The sequence below is a fragment of the Urocitellus parryii genome, chromosome 12 (genome assembly GCF_045843805.1).
Source record: "Urocitellus parryii isolate mUroPar1 chromosome 12, mUroPar1.hap1, whole genome shotgun sequence".
Taxonomy (NCBI): Eukaryota; Metazoa; Chordata; class Mammalia; order Rodentia; family Sciuridae; genus Urocitellus; species Urocitellus parryii.
Window position 1 is genome coordinate 50646984 of NC_135542.1, and position 18807 is coordinate 50665790.

Sequence of the window (18807 nt, forward strand, 5' to 3'; positions counted from 1 at the left end):
TTTAACCTATAAAACAGTGATTATAAATAAATCGAATTGCCATGCACTGTGGCACACGCCTTCAATCTCAGCTTCTGGAAAGACTGGGGCAGGAGGGTCACAAATTCAAGATCAGTATGGAGCCAGGTATGGTGGTGCACGCCTGTAATCCCAGCAACTTGGGAGGCTGAGGCAGAAGGATCTAGAGTTCAAAGCCAGCCTCAGCAACTTAACAAGGCATTTAGCAACCCAGGGAGACCCTGTTCCTAAAAATACAAAAAAGGGCTGGGAATATGGCTCACTGATTAAGTGCCCCTAGGTCCAAACCCCAGTACTAGGGGGGAAAAAAAAAAAAAAATCAGTATGGACAACTCAGGAAGACCCTGTCTTAAAATTGAAAACAAAAAGTAAAAAGGGCTGGGGATATATATATAGCTCAGTGGTAAAGCACTACTGGGTTCAAATCCCCTGGAAGGAAAAAAGGAAGGAAGGTAGTTGGCAGGCAGGCAAACACACAGGCAGTAAGCAAGCAAGCAAGGAATTGAACAAACCTAAACACTATTGGTTAGAAAAACTAAATAAAAAAAGCTCTTATATGAACTCAAGATATTTAACGGACAATAAGATACAACCAACAGAAAAAAGCCTATAAACAATCTTATTCCTCTTGTTATGTAGTTACAAAGTTGCGAAGTGTCACTAGTATTGCCATTTTCTCTTCTCTGATCCACCTTAATTGCCCTGAGAAATTACTTTGTGTATACCAATAACATAAATGAGACTAAAACTAAAAATTAATAGTCTGATGCAAATTTCTTTCTGTCCATGAATTCCCTCTCTCAGTCAAATTTATCCTCCTATGGCTTCTGGAAACACTGTACACATTCCTCCGTCATGTCTTTTTGGTTTTATTTTCATGATATATCTTGTTTTCCCTAGAGAAGATGACAACGTTACCTAAGAACTTTCTACGTTCATAAAAATAGTAATCCAGGTAAAGTTAGTACTCATTTTCCAGTGATGACATAATACGATAAATAAACACGCATATAACTTACTAGGCTATCTGTTAATTATCTGCTCCTCCCACTGTATCTCTAGATATGCTGACAGAACTTTAAAGAAAAGGTGCACATCTTATTTTTTTTAACCTTTATTTTATTTATTTATTTTTATGTGGTGCTGAGGATCGAACCCAGGACCCTGCACATGCTACGTGAGCGCTCTACCACTGAGCCATAACCCCAGCCCCAGGGTGCACATCTTATTCAAATATGTTTCTCAAGTGCCTGGCAAACTATACATGCTGTGGAGAAAGAATGAGTATAGAAAGAAGTTTAAACAAATTTGTTACTTTGATGGCTATTAAAAAAAAAAAAAAACTAATGGCTTACAGAATGCTTTTCAAAATTATAACCTGATTATTCTCCAATGTAGAATGCTCAACAAATTTATTCACGAAGATTCTTTTTTTAATCTTATCAGAAAAAAAAATGCTGGCTCTGATTTAAACATATATACTTAACAAAAGATAAGTTCTGGCCAAAAGATCAACAATTACTATTTTTGAGTAAAACATAGCTACACATAAAATCTATAAAGCTTAATATTATTTTCAGAAAAACATTTAAAACAAATTCTAGAACCTCTGTATCAGAGGAATTTCATAGTTATGTATCACTGAGTATAAATTTGATACATTTAAATATCAGAATTTTCTACTTCCACAGACAACAGACTGTAACACCAAACAAAGTCATGAGGATATGGACTATTAATATGAGATACAGCTGAATGAAAAGGTTTAGAATAATCACTGTCTTAAAAGTTTATTTTTGTGCTGGGGCTGTAGTTCAGTGGCAGAGCGCTTGCCTTGCATATGTGAGGCACTGGGTTCAATCCTCAGCACCACATAAAAATAAATAAAATAAAAGCATGCTGTCCATCTACAACTACAAAATAAACAAATAAATAAATAAATAAAAATTTAAAAAGCTTATTTTCTCCTGACAACATCTGATGGGTCTCTCTGAAGTACTAGGGAAATTATTGGAAATACTGGAGCAGTATTATAGTTCCAGTCTATAAAAAACAGTATGACTTCTAAGGAAGAGGTTTTATTCTAATTCTTTTTTTTTTGAAGAATTTTATTTCTAGAAGTAATAGACCTGTTTTAATACTAAATCCCAAGTGTAGTCTACTCCAAACTGGGCAGATTGTGGCTCCTGATTATGTTCTAAGATTTCCCTAACCAAATAGGAAAGGCCACACCTGAACAACTTTCCTTGCTTCTGGGTACCTTCACAGTCCAAGTCCTACCAGTGTGGCCATCTTTAATATAAGACAGAGCTAAAACCTTCAACTTACAACTAAGGAAGAGAACATCTCCCAAAGGTGTTTGTACCTAAATTAACTTTGCCAAAAGTCCTGTCCTTCTGAAAGGAAATATCATTTTCCGCATTCAGTAACTTAACACATATATAAATGTTAGAGGGCATGTAAGTCTATAGTATGTTAAGTAACTCCAGACACTATATACAAAATTCCTGATTCAAAGGAGTTTTGAGTAAATAGTAAATTAACATTAGTTCATACTCATGGAATAATTCCTTATAGTGAAAAGGAATATTTCATATAACTGATTGTTTTCTTAAGATACTTTAAAAGCAGACCAAAACCTAACAAAACTTTTCTCTTTCATAAAAATAATATCCTGCAGTAGCTTCAAACTGCAGTATTTTTATTTCATTCTAAGAAAAAGGTAGAAGCTTCATGTAACTACAAATTATAAAAAAGAAAGAAAACAGATGATTTTAATAATTATTTCTCTGGAGTTACTCCACCTTACCTTGGCTTGAAATTCCATAAAGTTCTTCTCTGAACATTGTTTCCTATCTAAAAACTAAAAGTCACAACTACGTTTTAAGTTTCTCTACTTTAAGTTAGTTTTAATACTGGACTGAATTTCAAAGTTCTATTCTCTGTTCTTATTTAAAGGCATACATTATTCAAGAGAGTTTCTATTGATTTTCAACTACAAGTATCAGTTTTGCTGTCAGAACTCTTTATTTTTGTACATAAAAGGAAGTGGGTTTTGATACTATCTCAGTGTTCTTCCTGTCTTACAATGCATTTGAAATAAAGTGATGTCAGATTAAGAATAAACCCTAAGTAAGAAAAAGGAATAGGCACAATAAATTTGCTTTCCCTTTGTTGATAACTGCAACTGATTTAGAACTGCCTTGCTGCATGCTGCAACTGTCACTGCTGGCTACAGATGGTAAGGTCTGTCACTTTAATTTCTTACTGGAGTACAAAAACATTCATAAATATGTAACATCTTACTGTAATCCAAGAATAAATGATGAGTACTAGGGCTGGGGTTGTAGCTCAGTGGTAGAGCACTTCCCTAGCATATACGAGGCACTGGGTTCAATTCTCAGCACCACATATAAATAAAGGTACACTGACAACTAAAAAAAAAAAAAAAAAAATTATTTATTTATTTATTTTTAAATATTTATTAATTTTTTTTCTTTCTCGGCAGACACAACATCTTTTGTTTGTATGTGGTGCTGAGGATAGAACCCAGGCTGCGCACATGCCAGGCGAGCGCGCTACCGCGTGAGCCACATCCCTAGCCCAAGGGAAAGTTAAATTTACACACATTTCCTTCATTCTTGTATTGTCTTGATATTTTACTATTAATAACATTTAGGAGTTATTTTGTGCTAAAAAAATTATCGTTACATTCTGGGAATACTTGCATATACAATAATGTAATGGAAAATGATACCTTGCTAAGATGCAGTACCTATGAACAAATGTAACTTAAAACATTCAACTATAGCCCAGGATTCTAATTTGCACACCAATTGTTTAGGTAGTCTTTTGGAGGATACTTAAAAATAACAGGAACTATAAACATTAAAGCTGTGCACATATGGGTGTCTATGCGTGTATCAATTGTCAGGATTCTACATTTGGTTTCGGTATTTTTGGTAAAGACATGGGATATAACTGTTAGCATATTTAGGGAAAATTTAGTAGACCCTGGATTCTCTACTATGAATTTTACATCTCTTGGTTTCTGATGAGATCTTCACTTCTTGCATCAGATACTTACTATTAACTCTAAAAAAAAAATTTAGTCTTTTACTCTGTGAGGTTGGCAGAGCACAGATGCAAGTCTCTTTTCCTAGTCTTAAGAATCTCATATGCCTTTTCTTTATGTCTCTATAGGATTGGTCTCTCTGGGGATCAATATTCTCTGTGAATTGAATGAGATGTTTTATTTTTATTTTTTTTTATTGTTGGTCGTTCAAAACATTATATAGTTCTTAATACATCATATTTCGCAGTTTGATTCAAGTGGGTTATGAACTCCCAATTTTACCCCGTATACAGATTGCTGTATCACATCAGTTACCCTTCCATTGATTGACATACTGCCTTTCTCGTGTCTGATGTATTCTGCTGTCTGTCCTATTCTCTACTATTAAAAAAAATATTTAAAAAATAATAGTAATGCAATGATTTCTAGGGGGGAAATAAATAAAAAACAGCTCAAAAATAATTTTGAACTTGATATTTGCCTTGTTGTTCAAGTCTATTATTATGCAGTGTAGAGCACAGGTTATGCTACTCAAATCTACCTACCAAGATACTTACCATAATAGGGTTCCATTTCTTAGATCTTTCTGTATCTTAATACATTTACCTCAAACTCTTAAAGATACAATGATTTTGTTCACAGTTTACTAAACCTCCTTTAATACCGATTTTCCTATTCCCAATTCCATCCAAAAAATATGATTCTTAGTAACTGTTTCCGTTGCCCAGTGACTTAGTTGGCTCCTAATCTTTGATCTACAATTTCCAAACTTAAAAAGTTAAAACTGGGGAGAAGAGATGAAATGAAAACACCCTTTACAGTTTGGGCTTTATACTTCCAAAAACGAGGACTAGAAAGTCCCAAATCATACCTCTTTCACTACTGGCAGGGATAACTTAAAATTATACATCAAGGATTATGCTCAGAGGCCTCAATTTGTCTTGCTTTCATTCCATTTGTCCTTAACAAGTGAGGTCTGGATGGCTCTCCAAATGGTTGTGGTCTTTATAGTAAAATACTTTGATTACAAAGTTTGCCTGCATTGCACATATAATATCTAAGCCAGAGCCAGAGAGCACATATGAGGACACCAATTATCTTAATTCTCTTCAGGAAAAACACACACATTAACAGTGATGGTAATTTATCAGAATTACTTTTTTTTTGGGGGGGGGGCAGGGGGTGGGGGTACCAGGGATTAAACTCAGGGGCACTCAACTACTGAGCCATATCCCCATTCCTATTTTGTATTTTATTTATAGACAGGGTCTCATTGAGTTGCTTAGCACCTCAGCCTCCTGAGCCACCGGGATTACAGTCGTATGCCAGTGAGTCTAGCTTAGATATAGGCCCATTAACAGTTCTGAAAGCACTTCAAATTAATGAGCCTAGTATTTCGGGAAATATAATCTTAGCTACTAGATTCAAAGATGGCTCACCTATCACTCAAATCTAAGAGGATCTTCAAGCCAAGGAAAATCTTGAATGTCTATTTTACTCAGGAATATCAGTATCTTTGTAAATGATTCAAGAGTTGACTTAAAATTTGCCTTGCTATATACAGCTAAATTAAATATTGGGGTAAAAAAAAAAGGATTTACCCTCTAACAGAGTAACTGGAAGGAACAGGTAATAAAATGTGTCCTTAATTGGAATATCTCTTCCAGTGAAGCTTCTGCAAAGCAGACATTATTCCCTCAAGAAAGCTTTCTGGGTGAGCTATCAAGTAGACACCAACATGAGGAGAGCAAAGACAAGCAGACTAAATTTGGTGTTTGCTGGTAAAAATAAAAAGCATTCTTTTCCTACTAGAGAGCGAAGTGTTACAGCAGTAGGTGCTCAAAGTTTAGAACTGAAGATTACAGCATGTTTTATAAGTCTTAAAAACAAAAAAGCTATGAATGGTTAACCACCGTGAGAGCAAAACCAGATAACACTTATAGTTTTATGGATGGTATCCAACATTTAGCTATTTAATTTTATCTTAAATTAAAAATTCAGTTTCTAGCTGACCATGGTGGCACATACTTGTGATCTCAGCAATTTGGGAGACTAAGGCAGGAGGATCACAAGTTCCAGGTCAGCCTAAGCATGTTAGGGAAGCCATAAGCAACTTAGTGAGACCCTGTCTAGAAAAAAATAAAAATAAAAGGGCTGGATATGTAGCTAAGTGGTAAAGTATCTCTGGGTTCAAAAAATAAAATCATGCTGGGCATGATGATGCACACCTCTAATCTCAGCGGCTCAGGAGGCTAAAATAGGAGGATTAAGAATTTAAAAGCCAGCCTCAGGGCTGGGGTTGTGGCTCAGCGGTAGAGCGCTCTTCTCGCACGCACGGGACCCTCCCTGGGTTCGATCCTCAGCACCATGTAAAAAATAAATGAGTGAAATAAAGGTATTGTGTCCAACTATAAAATAAATATTAAAAAAAAAAAAAAGCCAGCCTCAGCAAAAGCCAGGCACTAAACAACTCAGTGAGACCCTGTATCTAAATAAGATACAAAATAGGGCTGGGGATGTGGATGTGGTTCAGTGACCCTGAGTTCAATCCCCAGTACCAAAAATAAATAAATAAATAAATAAATAAATAAATAAATAAATTAATTAATATCAGTTTCTAATTGGATATCCACGTACCAAAAAATGAATAAGACACAGACCTCACACTCTTCACAAAAATTAACTCAAAATGGATCACAGACCTAAAAACAAAACTCAAAATTATAAAAGATAATAGAAAAAAAATCTATGTGACCCCAAGTTTGATGATGATGAATTTTAAATACGAGACCAAAGATACCATCCATAAAACAAAGGATGGATAAGCTAGCCTGCATTCAAATGAAAAACTTATACTCTATGAAAACAAATTGCAGGAAACTAAAAAGTACACAGTTTTGGAGAAAACACATGCAAAAGACTGCTGCTGGGTATGGTGGCTCATGCCTATAATCCCAGTGGCCTATGAGTCTGAGGCAGGAGGATCGCAAATTCAAAGTCAGCCTCAGCAACTTAGTGAGGCCCCAAACAACTTAGTGAGACCTCATCTCAAAAAATAAAAAGGGCTAGGAATGTGGCTCCTGGTTAAGCAACTCTGCATTCAATCCCTTAACCAAAAAATAAAACAAACAAACAAAAAAAGGGTCTACTACTCAAAAAAAACAAAAACAAAAACAAAAAAACTCTTCAAGTTCACTAACAAAAATCCTGATAAAAAATAGGTCAAAGACCTGAATAGACATCTTACCAAAGAATATATACAGAGGGCAAATAAAAACACAAAAGATGTTCCACATTACGTGTAATTAGAGAAATGCAAATTAAAACATGAGATACCACTATTCACTTAATAGAATGGCCAAAATCCAGATCACTGACACCACCAAATGCTGGTGAGGCTGAAAAGCAATAGGAACTTCTATTCACTGCTGACGGGAATGCAAAACGGTACAATCACTTTGATAGACACTTTGGCAGTTTATGAAAATAAACAATACTTTTACCATATGATCTATTAATCATACTCCTTGATAATTACCCAAAGGAATTGAAAACTTATACCCCCACAAAAACTGCATATAGTTTTATTTGTAACTGCAACCTGATATGTTCAGTTGGAAAAGGGATAAACTATGCTAAAAAGAAATGAACCATTGAGCTATGAAAAGACAGGGAGGAATCTAAAATGCATAATACTAAATCAAAGAAGCCAATCTGACAATGTTTCAACTATATGACATTCTAGAAAGGGTAAAAACTTTGTAAATGGTAGAAAGAGTAGTGAATATTAGGGGCTATCAGGGAGAGAGGGTTGAAGACATGGAGCACAGAAGAGTTTTTAGGACAATTAAACTATTCTATATACTTTAATGGTGAATACATGTCTTTTTATACATTATTTTCTAAAGCCCCTTAGAATGTATACCACTAAGACTGAATTCTAATGTAAACCATGGAGTCTGGATGATAATGATGTGCCAGCGTAGGTTTATCATCTGTAAAAAAATGTACCAGTCTTGTGGGAGATCTTGAAAGTGGGCAAACCAATGCATACATGGTGGTGGGGAGTTTTTTATTTGTTTTTGTTTTAAGTACTGGTGATTTAACCCAGGGGCACTTTACCACTGAGCTATATCCCCAGCACTTTTTATTTTAAAACAGGGTCTCAATAAGTTGCTGAAGTTGGCCTTGAATTTCTTATCTTCCCACCTCAGCCTCCCAAGTCCCTGGGATGACAGGTGTGTGCCATTGTGCCTGGCTCTCCACTGAGTTCTTCTTCGAACCTAAACCTGGCCCCCAAAAGAAAGTATTTTTTAAAAATATTCCTCACACTAGAAATAACAAGTCCATGAGGCAAGTGGCCACTGTGTTGTACTAGACAATATAGATAGAAACATTTCCATCATTGGAGGAAACTAATGGAGAGTACTGATCTAGAGGAAAGAGCAAGAGACTGGGTGTGGGAAAAGAGTAATTACTAACAAGAATGTTTGTCCTATAGCATATAATACTTTATTGAAGGATCAGGTAGATTTACCTTTCCTTTTCCACCTGCTCTTTTTCCCCTCTTTGTTGCTGCCACCGTCACTGCTGCTGCTGCTGTTCTCAGAACTCTGGGAATCTGACTGACCATCACTGCTTTCTTCTGAACCTTCTGATAGCTCTTTTACCCCATCCGGCACATCTTTCTGAAAATGTAGGCATCCAATTAGGATTAATTATTACCATTTTCACAAACACGCATTAAATTTCTGATATGCAATGTTGCAACTTAGTTGCACTAATTTTTAGTATTATAAAACAAAACAGCAGATTAAGCAAAGTTATCTGATTTCTTGCCATCTCCCTTTTTGGCTCAAATAAGTTAATGTTTCTATTTACATCCAAAGATAAAAATTATACAAAATAGTCATGAGCAGGCACAATACACAGGCTAAATTTAGACAGAAATTAGGTAGATCTAAGTCCAGGTAAATGATAAAATATTCAGAATTAAAAAAAACTATTTAATAACTATTTTGTTAAATATATGTACAATTGTGTGTTTTTGTGTTCACCACCATGTATTCTGAATTCTATTACAGAATTAGCTTCTGGATAGCAAGAGATAGTATATTACTTTAATCATATTGGTTCTTGAATATAGGCTAATAAGTGCCAAGGGTCAAACAGAAAAAAAAAATTTTTAAGAATAATTTTATCAGGGCTGGGGTTGTGGCTCAGCGATAGAGCACTTGCCTTGTACCTGTGAGACATTGGGTTTGGTCCTCAGCACCACGTAAAAATAAATAAATAAAGGGAAAAAATCATATCAAGTCTTTTTGGTTTCAGCATTTAATAAAGAGAATGCTAATCAGAAAAGATAAGTGTCAGCTGAGTATGTGAGAGAGAATAATGTGGTTATAAGATCAAGGACAAGATGGGGATAGGAAAGATAGTAGAATGAATTGGACATTATTATCCTATGTGCATACATGAGTACATGACCGGTGTGATTCTACATCATGTATAACCAGAAGAATAAGAAGTTATATTCCATTTATGCACGATGTGTCAAAGTACATTCATGTCATGTATAACTAATTAGAATGACAACAACAACAAAAAGATCAAGGACAAGGAAAACAAAGATATTCTATCTTTATTTTCTCTTAACTGTTAAGCCTTGGTCAAAGTCTCAACCTCTTGTAACTTAATCTCTATAAGGTATAAAAATACCTACCTTAAAAGATCACTTGGAAATTAAATGAGCTAATAAATATAAAAATGCTTAGAATAGTGCCTGACATAAGAGCTCAATAAATATTAGTTACTAGGTATTTATGTACTAAATATATATATATATGTATAAATCAACAAACTACTGAAAGTTATTTCTAAGGTATAAGACTACGAATTTTCACCCACTAATATTTCATCTTCCCACATAATTTGGTTTTATAATCAAATAATTCTGACAGACACAAGACATGACCCCTCTAAGACATAATTGGCATCCATGACATTATATCCAAGACCGTATAAACTCTAATCTAGGAAGAAACAGTTATTTTCCACTTAAATTTATGCCCTGAGCCATTTCTCTCTAAGCCATCTTTTATGTTATACACTTTCTTAAAATACAGACCCCATAATTTTCTATTCTTTCCTTCAAAATGCAGGACAGCTTTTATAGAGTTAGTTGCCAGCCAGACATCTTGACCTGAAGGTTCAACAAGTATCTGAAATACAAATATAATTATCTTCTTTTTGTAAAAAACTTGTGATCCCTCTGGGATCAACTGCTCATGTCCCAAATCTTAGCATCTTTTCACACACACCCGCTTTAACCCACTCCAAATACAAAACATTCTATTTCTCTAATGTCCCTTGCTTTCATCTCTTTTACCATTGTCTTTCTTTAGGGTCTGAGTTTCTCCAGACAACTATAACCAGCTTTTTTCTTAGTTTCTCCAGACAACTATAACCAGTTTTTTTTCCTGCTTTGCTCTGAAAACTATCCTACTTGAATTATCTTCTTAAACACAGATTTGATCAAGCCATTCTCCTATAAAACCTATGCCATCTACTCAGCACACAAACACACACATACACACATATGCCAAACTACTCAGTCAGGTTCAAAGGCCACCTATTTTTACTATATGTTGAAGACTCCTTACCACAGAAGCTCATACACAGATTATGGTCTAACTACTCCAAGTTTCACTACTTTCAAGTCCATTCTGAATCTTATCTGTACCTTTGCTTGGGCTATTCTCATGTCCACAAAGCCCTCACTACCATTATTTATCTGTCCAAAGTCCAATTAAAATCTTATAAGTTAATAACAACAACTTTCTGGATCTCTTTATTTGAACATTTTTTTCACTTAGTTTTCACAATACTTTACAGCACATTACATTTTTTTTGAACATACATTTATTTCAATAACTACAATGTGAGCTTCAGAGATCAAGACTACAGTTTACCTTTTTATAACTTCCATTTTTTTTAGCATAGAAGCCACATTTTTTTAGAATATTGATTTTTCAGTTGTAGTGGACACAATACCTTTATTTTATTTATTTTTTATGTGCCACTGAGGATTGAACCCAGGGCCTCGCACATGCTAAGTGAGTGCTCTACCACTGAGCTACAACCCCAGCACCAGAAGCCATATTTTGATAAAATAAATACATTATTTGGTCTGTGACCATGGTTCCTGACATAGAGCTCCCAAACTCTTGCAATTTCCTGAGAAATACTGGCAGTACAAGAATCTTTTATTCTGAAATTTGGTCTTGGACCCCAGTTCCTAACAGAGCTCGTAAGACTTCTGTAACTTCTTTAGTGATAGGAATGTCTGACACAGCTCCCAAGTTTCTTGGACTCTCCCGGGTAATGGTAGCATCTTTTGTTCTAATGAGATGATTCTGGGTTTTGTTTTTTTTTTTTGTTTTGTGGGTACCAGGGGTTCAACACAAGAGTGCTTTACTACTGAGCTACATCCCTAGTCCTTTTTAAAGTATTTTATTTAGAGACAAGGTCTGAGTTGCTAAGGGTCTTCCTAAATTGCTGAGGCTGGCTTTGAACTCATGATCCTCCTGCCTTAGCCTCCTCAGCTACTGGGATTACATGAGCCACCTTGCCTGGCCTCATAAGATAATTCTTGATGGGACCCCGGACAGTCTCTGTCAAGGGAGCCAACCAACTATGTAATGAGAAAGCTGGAATTTTCAGACAAAATCTCCCAGGAAGAGAGAAGGGCTGGAGATTGAGATGATTACCAATGGCCAATGAAATAAACCTCCATAAAAACCCAAAGGCCTGAAGTTCATATGAACTTCTGGAGAATTCATGGAAGTTCTATGTCCCTTCTCCCACACCTCAGTCTATGCAACTTTTCCATCTGACTATTCATCTGTATCCTTCTTATTATCTTTTTAAATAAATGGGTAAATTAAAATGTTTCCAAACTTATGCCATCTTAGCAAATTAAATGAATCCAAGGAAAGACTCATAAGAACCCCAAGTACAAGTGTTATATCAGAAGTACAGGCCACAACTTAGAACACATAACTAGGATTTGAAGTTGGAGGAATGGGCGGGAGGTGGGTGGTCAGTCTGACAGTTTATGAACTGAGCGAAATGAGGGGGTGTACCCCAGTTGGTGTATGATGGAAAACTGCTTTGTGTGTGGGGAAAGAAACCACCACACACTGGATGACAGAAATATACTGAGTATAATAAATTAGGGAAGATCTAAAACAGCTAAGAAATCAAAGAAAAGCAGAAAGTTCCATATAGTGAATAAAGTCCTATAACACTAGTAAGTTAATCGCAGTACACAAAAAAGAAGGTATTACAGGGAGGTTAGATATTTTTAATAATAATGGGCTATATACAACCATGGTACTTGTGATGACTTTAGTTCAGTGCAAAAAAAGTAGAGAGGGACAGAGTCCCACACATACAAACACAGTCACTGACTTCCAACCATTAATTTTTCATCTGCTGGTAAACCTCCTGTGGAAAATAATTCTTCTCCTCAATTCACCTGCCTGTTGCAGGTTTAATCTCAACCCCACATTAAACCAATACGAAGAACCTATGGATTTGGTAAAAGCCATTCAGGGATGGTCACATGGGCTAGGCCAAACTAATTAAGACAAGTTCAAATTAAGTGGGAGGTTTTGGCTGTAGTTCCTGGACTCTTCTCCCTCCAAAATTAGAGACTGCAGAGTAGGGACTAGGAGTGAGGACATAAATGATGTGAAAAATCTGACTGAAAACGAAGCCAAAAGGAAGTGGCGTGACCAAGTCCTGATGATGTCATTTAAGCACCAGGATCCAGCCTGAGCTTCCCTAGATTTTCAGTTGCATGAACTAATAAATTCTCTTCTTATTGAAGCTCATTTGAAGTGTTTTTCCTATTTGTAAGCAGAAGGATATTGGTAAGTAAAGGTTCCTTTTCTCACTGTTGAAATTAGACATTAGCCAGCTTATTATGGTAAAAAGAGCATGGTTTGGGAGTTAAGTCAATTCTGGGTTCATATTCTGATTCTGAAATTAACTGGCTAATACCCGTCAAGAAAATTCAGTCTTCAGAACTTTGGTTTTCTCCATTACAAAAAAGAAATAAGTGTGATTGTAGTGTACAGTTAAATAAAAGTAATGTAAAGCATCTATGCAGTATGCTCTATGGTAAAACCCAATTATCACTGAAATGTTGTACAGTTCTTTTAAAGAATCACTGGGAGCTGGGCATCAGTGCCTCAGGAAGCGGAGGTAGGAGAGGATCTCTTGAGGAGTTTGAAATTAGCCTGAGAATTGTAATCAGACCCCATTAAAAAAAAAAAAGTCATTATCTTTTCAATAAAGAAAAAATTCTTTTGAAGAATTACTGGGCACAGGGGCACACAACAGTAATCCCTGTAACTCAGGAGGCTGAGGCAACAACAACTTAGGCCCTAAGCAACTTAGACCCTGTCTCAAAATAAAATATAAAAAGGGCTGGGGCTATGTAGCTCAGTGGTAAAGAGTCCCTGAGTTCAATCTCCAGTACCTGCCCCCATCCCAGAAAATTATAAAGAATAAAGTTGTCTGATCTATCTATAGACAGTTACAGATTAGTAAAAATAAATAGATACATAAATAAATAAGTACTGGGGATGGGGGCTGATACAGTATGTACTTAGCATAAATAAGGCCCTGGATTGAACCCCCAGCAACAACAATTATATATATTTGGTACAGTTTGAAAATATTACCTCCCATTGAAAATAAGTTCTTCAAAAACAGAATTCTGTCTCTACGGCTCAAATATTATTTATATACTGCTGCTTGCTGTTTAATTAAAAATTAGCCCCTAACACAAATATTTACCTTTAAAGTATATACTCCCATTCTACCTGGAACTTTATAGAAGATACCCTCTTCACCTCGGGAGTTTGTGTGGAGCATTGCATTCAGGCAGGCAAGAGGGGAAGTCCCACTGCAAAACAAAAAGATGATGAACACAGTGATGACTTCCTATCTCTGGAAAATATTCTATGTAACAACAATTTGATTTTTTAATTGGTTAATACTCCTTTGATTTAAACATGTTTTATCAGCCTATCAATCTAGAAAGAGGCTATCATGAAGAAAATGGATATAAAAATCATTCTCATATATGTAAAGAAAAAAATAATTCCTCAATCCCAATCACTATCTAACATTTAAGTCAAGAAAAATACAGAAGTATCACAAATACATTTTGTAAACATTCTGTCTTATTTTGCACAAACTTTACAAATGTGTAACAAAAAATAGGGAACACACACACAGGTTCAAATAAACAATATTTATCCTCTTGCATATTGCTATATCAAATTAAATCTGATCTGTGAAGCTAATACACTGCCATGATTTATTATATCTAAACCTATAATAAGATCATTAAACACAAATAGGCTTCTGATTTATTTTGCATGAAGCAACTTGAATAAATATATATTAATTCTCATTTTCTAGAATTTTAGGTACATAATAATCATCTCAAACAACATATTATTTTCCTTTCCAATCATAATCAGACTTTACTTTTCCATTCCTAACAAAATAAACTATAAGAAAAATTTCTGATAGGCACTATTGGTTTGTCTTTCCTTTTTACTGTCCTTTCATCAAGAAAATGGCACTAACATTTTACCACTAAAGCCTAACGTTGATTTTTTTTTTTCTGGTTAGTTGCTTGAATATTAAGAAAAAGAAAAGAGAATTATACACAAGGTGTATTTTAAAATATAAACCACATGGAGTCACTTGTATTAAAGAGCATAGTATAAAATATCAGATTGACTAGCAAAAAACTGAATAAAATAATTAAAAATCAAGAAATTAGATGATGTTAAAAGCTTCAAATAAGAACAGTTTTAAAAAAGAAAACAAAAATAGTAAAAAATTGTTAAAAGTAAGCATAAGGGCTGTAGTATTTAAAGGTAGTGCTATTATACTTAAAAACAATGTGTTTATATACCTAAGAAAAATGGCAAAAATGTCACTGTATAGAATATTAGGGCTGGGAATAAATGGATGCAGTGTTGCACAAATATAATCCCAGAAGCTCAGGAGGCTGAGGCAGGAGGATCACAAGTTCAAAGCATCCTCATCAATGAGGAGGCAACTAGCAACTCAGTGAGGCCCTGTCTCTAAATAAAATACAAAATAGGGTTGGAGATGTGGCTCAGTAGCTGAGTGCCCCTGAGTTCAATCCCTGATACCTCCAAAAAACAATAACAAAGACAAATCACACACAAAATGGTAAAGCCAAGATTTCAGTGAGAATCAAGAAAACAGAAGAACAGGAAAGAGATGGCTGGGAAAAAAATGGGAACATAGGAAAACCAAGAAACAAATAAAATCAATGTTCAATAACCTACTTGTTGAGGATTCAATTTCAATATTAAGCACCTACTCTGTGTAGGGTGATAAAGGTGATGGATCCAAAAAGCAAAGGTTTTCTAGCTCATAGCCTAATGAGAAAGATAGACAAGGGAACAAATTGCCACATCACACTGTGATCACTGCTATTGATATGTATATACAGGTCCATAATCCCTGATCCAAAACACTTAGGCCAAATATTTCAGACATATATATTTTTTATTTTGGAAAGCTAATATATATCATAAATTATATAACACTGCTAAGGAGATGAGGGGGTGTAGCAGCCCATAACTAAACACAATGAAACATGACAAACTAACTGGAATAAACAAAGATTATGTACACTCATGTCAGAAACGGTGTTGCCAGGGTTGGGGTTTTGGCTCAGCCAGAAGAGCACTCGCCTCTCACGTGTGAGATATGTGAGACGTGGGTTCGATCCTCAGCTCCACATAAACATAAATAAACAAACAAAGATATTGTGTCCATGTATAACTAAAAAAAAAATTTTTTTTTAAGAGAGAGTGAGGAGAGAGAGAGAGAGAGAGAGAAAGAGAGAGAAGAGAGAGAGAGAGAGAGAGAGAGAGAGAGAGAGAGAGAGAGAGAGAATTTTAACATTTTATTTCTTAGTTTTCGGCAGACACAACATCTTTGTTGGTATGTGGTGCTGAGGATCGAACCCGGGCCGCGTGCATGCTAGACGGGCACGCTACCGCTTGAGCCACATCCCCAGCCCCCCAATTTTTTTTTTTTTAAAGGGCTGTGGATGTGGCTCAAGTGGTAGCGTGCTCGCCTGGCATGCGTGCAGCACTGGGTTCAATCCTCAGCACCACATAAAATAAAGATGTTGTGTCCACCAAAAACTAAAAATAAATATTAAAAAATTCTTTCTTTCTCTCTTAAAAAAAAAAAGAAGAAAAGAAAGAAAAAAGAAATGGTGTTGCCAAATGAATTTTGGTGCTAAATATATGAACATAAACTTCATTTTTCAAGCTTCTGGGATATTAGAATCATGGATAAGAGAGTACAGTCCTCTATATAAAAAAATGTTTTAAGACAGGGCTAAGTATTAGTATTCAGAACAAAATACTAACAAAAAAAAAAAAACAGTTCTTAAACTGGGTACAGTGGCACATGCCTGTAATTCCAGCAAATCAGGAGGCTGAGGCCAAAAGATTCAAAAGTTCAAGGACATCCTATGCAATAAGATCATGTCTCAAAATAAATAATAAAAAGGACTAGAGGAGTAGTTCAATGGTAAAGCCTCCCTGGATTCAATCCCTAGTATCAAAATTAATAGTCCTGGGGCTGGGTTTATAAAAGCTCAGTGGTACAATGCTTGCCTCACACATATGAGGCACTGGGTTTGATCCTCAGCACACATTAAAATAAATAAAGACATTGTGTCTGTCTTTAAAAAATCTTAACAGGACTGGGATTGTGGCTCAGCAGTAGAGTGCTGGCCTAGCATGTGTGAGGCCCTGGGTTTGATCCTTAGCACCACATAAAAATAAATAAATAAAGATATTGTGTCCAACTACGACTGAAAAGTAAATACTGAAAAAAAAAAAACCACCTTAACAACAACAAAAAATTAACAGTCCTTAAAGTGAAACCTGTAACATCACCCTAAGATACCATCTCACTCCAGTAAGACTGGCAGCCATTAGGAAGTCAAACAACAATAAGTGCTGGAGAGGATGCGGGGAAAAGGGCACTCTTGTTCATTGCTGGTGGGACTGCAAATTGGTGCAGCCAATTTGGAAAGCAGTATGGAGATTTCTCGGAAAGCTGGGAATGGAACCACCATTTGACCCAGCTATTCCCCTTCTCGGTCTATTCCCTAAAGCCCTAACAAGAGCATGCTACAGGGACACTGCTACATCGATGTTCATAGCAGCTCAATTCACGATAGCAAGACTGTGGAACCAGCCTAGATGCCCTTCAATAGATGAATGGATAAAAAAAATGTGGCATTTATACACTATGGAGTATTACTCTGCATTAAAAAATGACAAAATCATAGAATTTGGAGGGAAATGGATGGCATTAGAGCAGATTATGCTAATTGAAGCTAGTCAATCTTTAAAAAACAAATACCAAATGACTCCTTTGATATAAGGGGTGCAAACAAGGACAGGGTAGGGACGAAGAGCTTGAGAAGAATATTTACAGTAAACAGGGATGAGAGGTGGGAGGGAAAGGGAGTGAGAAGGGAAATTGCATGGAAATGGAAGGCGATCCTCAGGGTTATACAAAATGTCATATAAGAGGAAAGGAGGGGTAAGTCAAGAGAATACAAATGGAAGAAATGATTTACAGTAGAAGGGGTAGAGAGAGAAAAGGGGAGGAGAGGGGAGGGGAGGGGAGGGGAGGGGGGATAGTAGAGAATAGGACAGACAGCAGAATACATCAGACACTAGAAAGGCAATATGTCAATCAATGGAAGGGTAACTGATGTGATACAGCAATTTGTATACGGGGTAAAAGCGGGAGTTCATAATCCACTTGATTCAAACCGTGTAATATGATGTATTAAGAACTATGTAATGTTATGAACAACCAATAAAAAAAAAGAAAAAATAAATTAAAAAAAAAAAAAAAAAGAAACCTGTAACATCAAAGTAAAGGTGAAAAGATGTAGTGAAAGAATTAACTCTACAGACACTGTCATAAAATTTTCCTTGCAAATCTGGGTATGATTTTCCTCTTTAGGAAACTAGAAAGATTTGAAAGACTCACAACACACATTATTTAAAACAAAATTCAGATTTCACCTCAGGAAAATACAAAACCAAACAAACAAAAGAGAATCCTGGCAGTGTTTACTTGTTATGAATAATGAAGAAACAACGAAGGAATAAAATAAACTACAATGTTCATGATGGTAAGACTAGGCCTTCAAAGGATGAAGCTCTAGAATTCTGTAATTAAATAAAAACTGAATGACTTTAAGAAATAAGACATCACCTGCACGGGTGATAAAATCCTAGCAGAAAGGAGATCAATACCAACACATAAAAGTCAAGTAAATAAAGTAGAGGGTAGTTGCTGACACCTGAAGCAACTCAAACAAGAACCACTTCAAATAGATTATAGAATTATTATGAGAAAGTCAGCTTCTAACCTTACTTTTCTCTGCTCAAGAAATAAAAGGTAGGGGTTGTTTAAAGGAAATGAACAAATGCAATGCTATACTTTTATGCTGAATCTATTTGGACACAAGGCTCAAAGAATGGTAATGACTTGGAGCATACTGTCATTGACCTTTTTTAAATTCTTTTTACAGAAAAAGTTGTTCT

The 18807-nt window shown here is 35.6% G+C and overlaps 1 protein-coding gene across 1 annotated transcript in view; it reads right to left on the reverse strand.

Annotated features, from left to right (window-relative positions):
- The window catches only part of Asxl2 (ASXL transcriptional regulator 2), a 141024-nt gene that overhangs the window by 52743 nt on the left and 69474 nt on the right, over window positions 1-18807 (reverse strand). Inside the window, exons 4-5 of the mRNA XM_026392396.2 lie at window positions 13961-14069; window positions 8631-8781 (exon numbers count right to left, since the gene is read on the reverse strand). Of these exons, the coding sequence (XP_026248181.2) occupies window positions 8631-8781; window positions 13961-14069 (260 nt within the window). The remainder of the gene's footprint in view (window positions 1-8630; window positions 8782-13960; window positions 14070-18807) is intronic.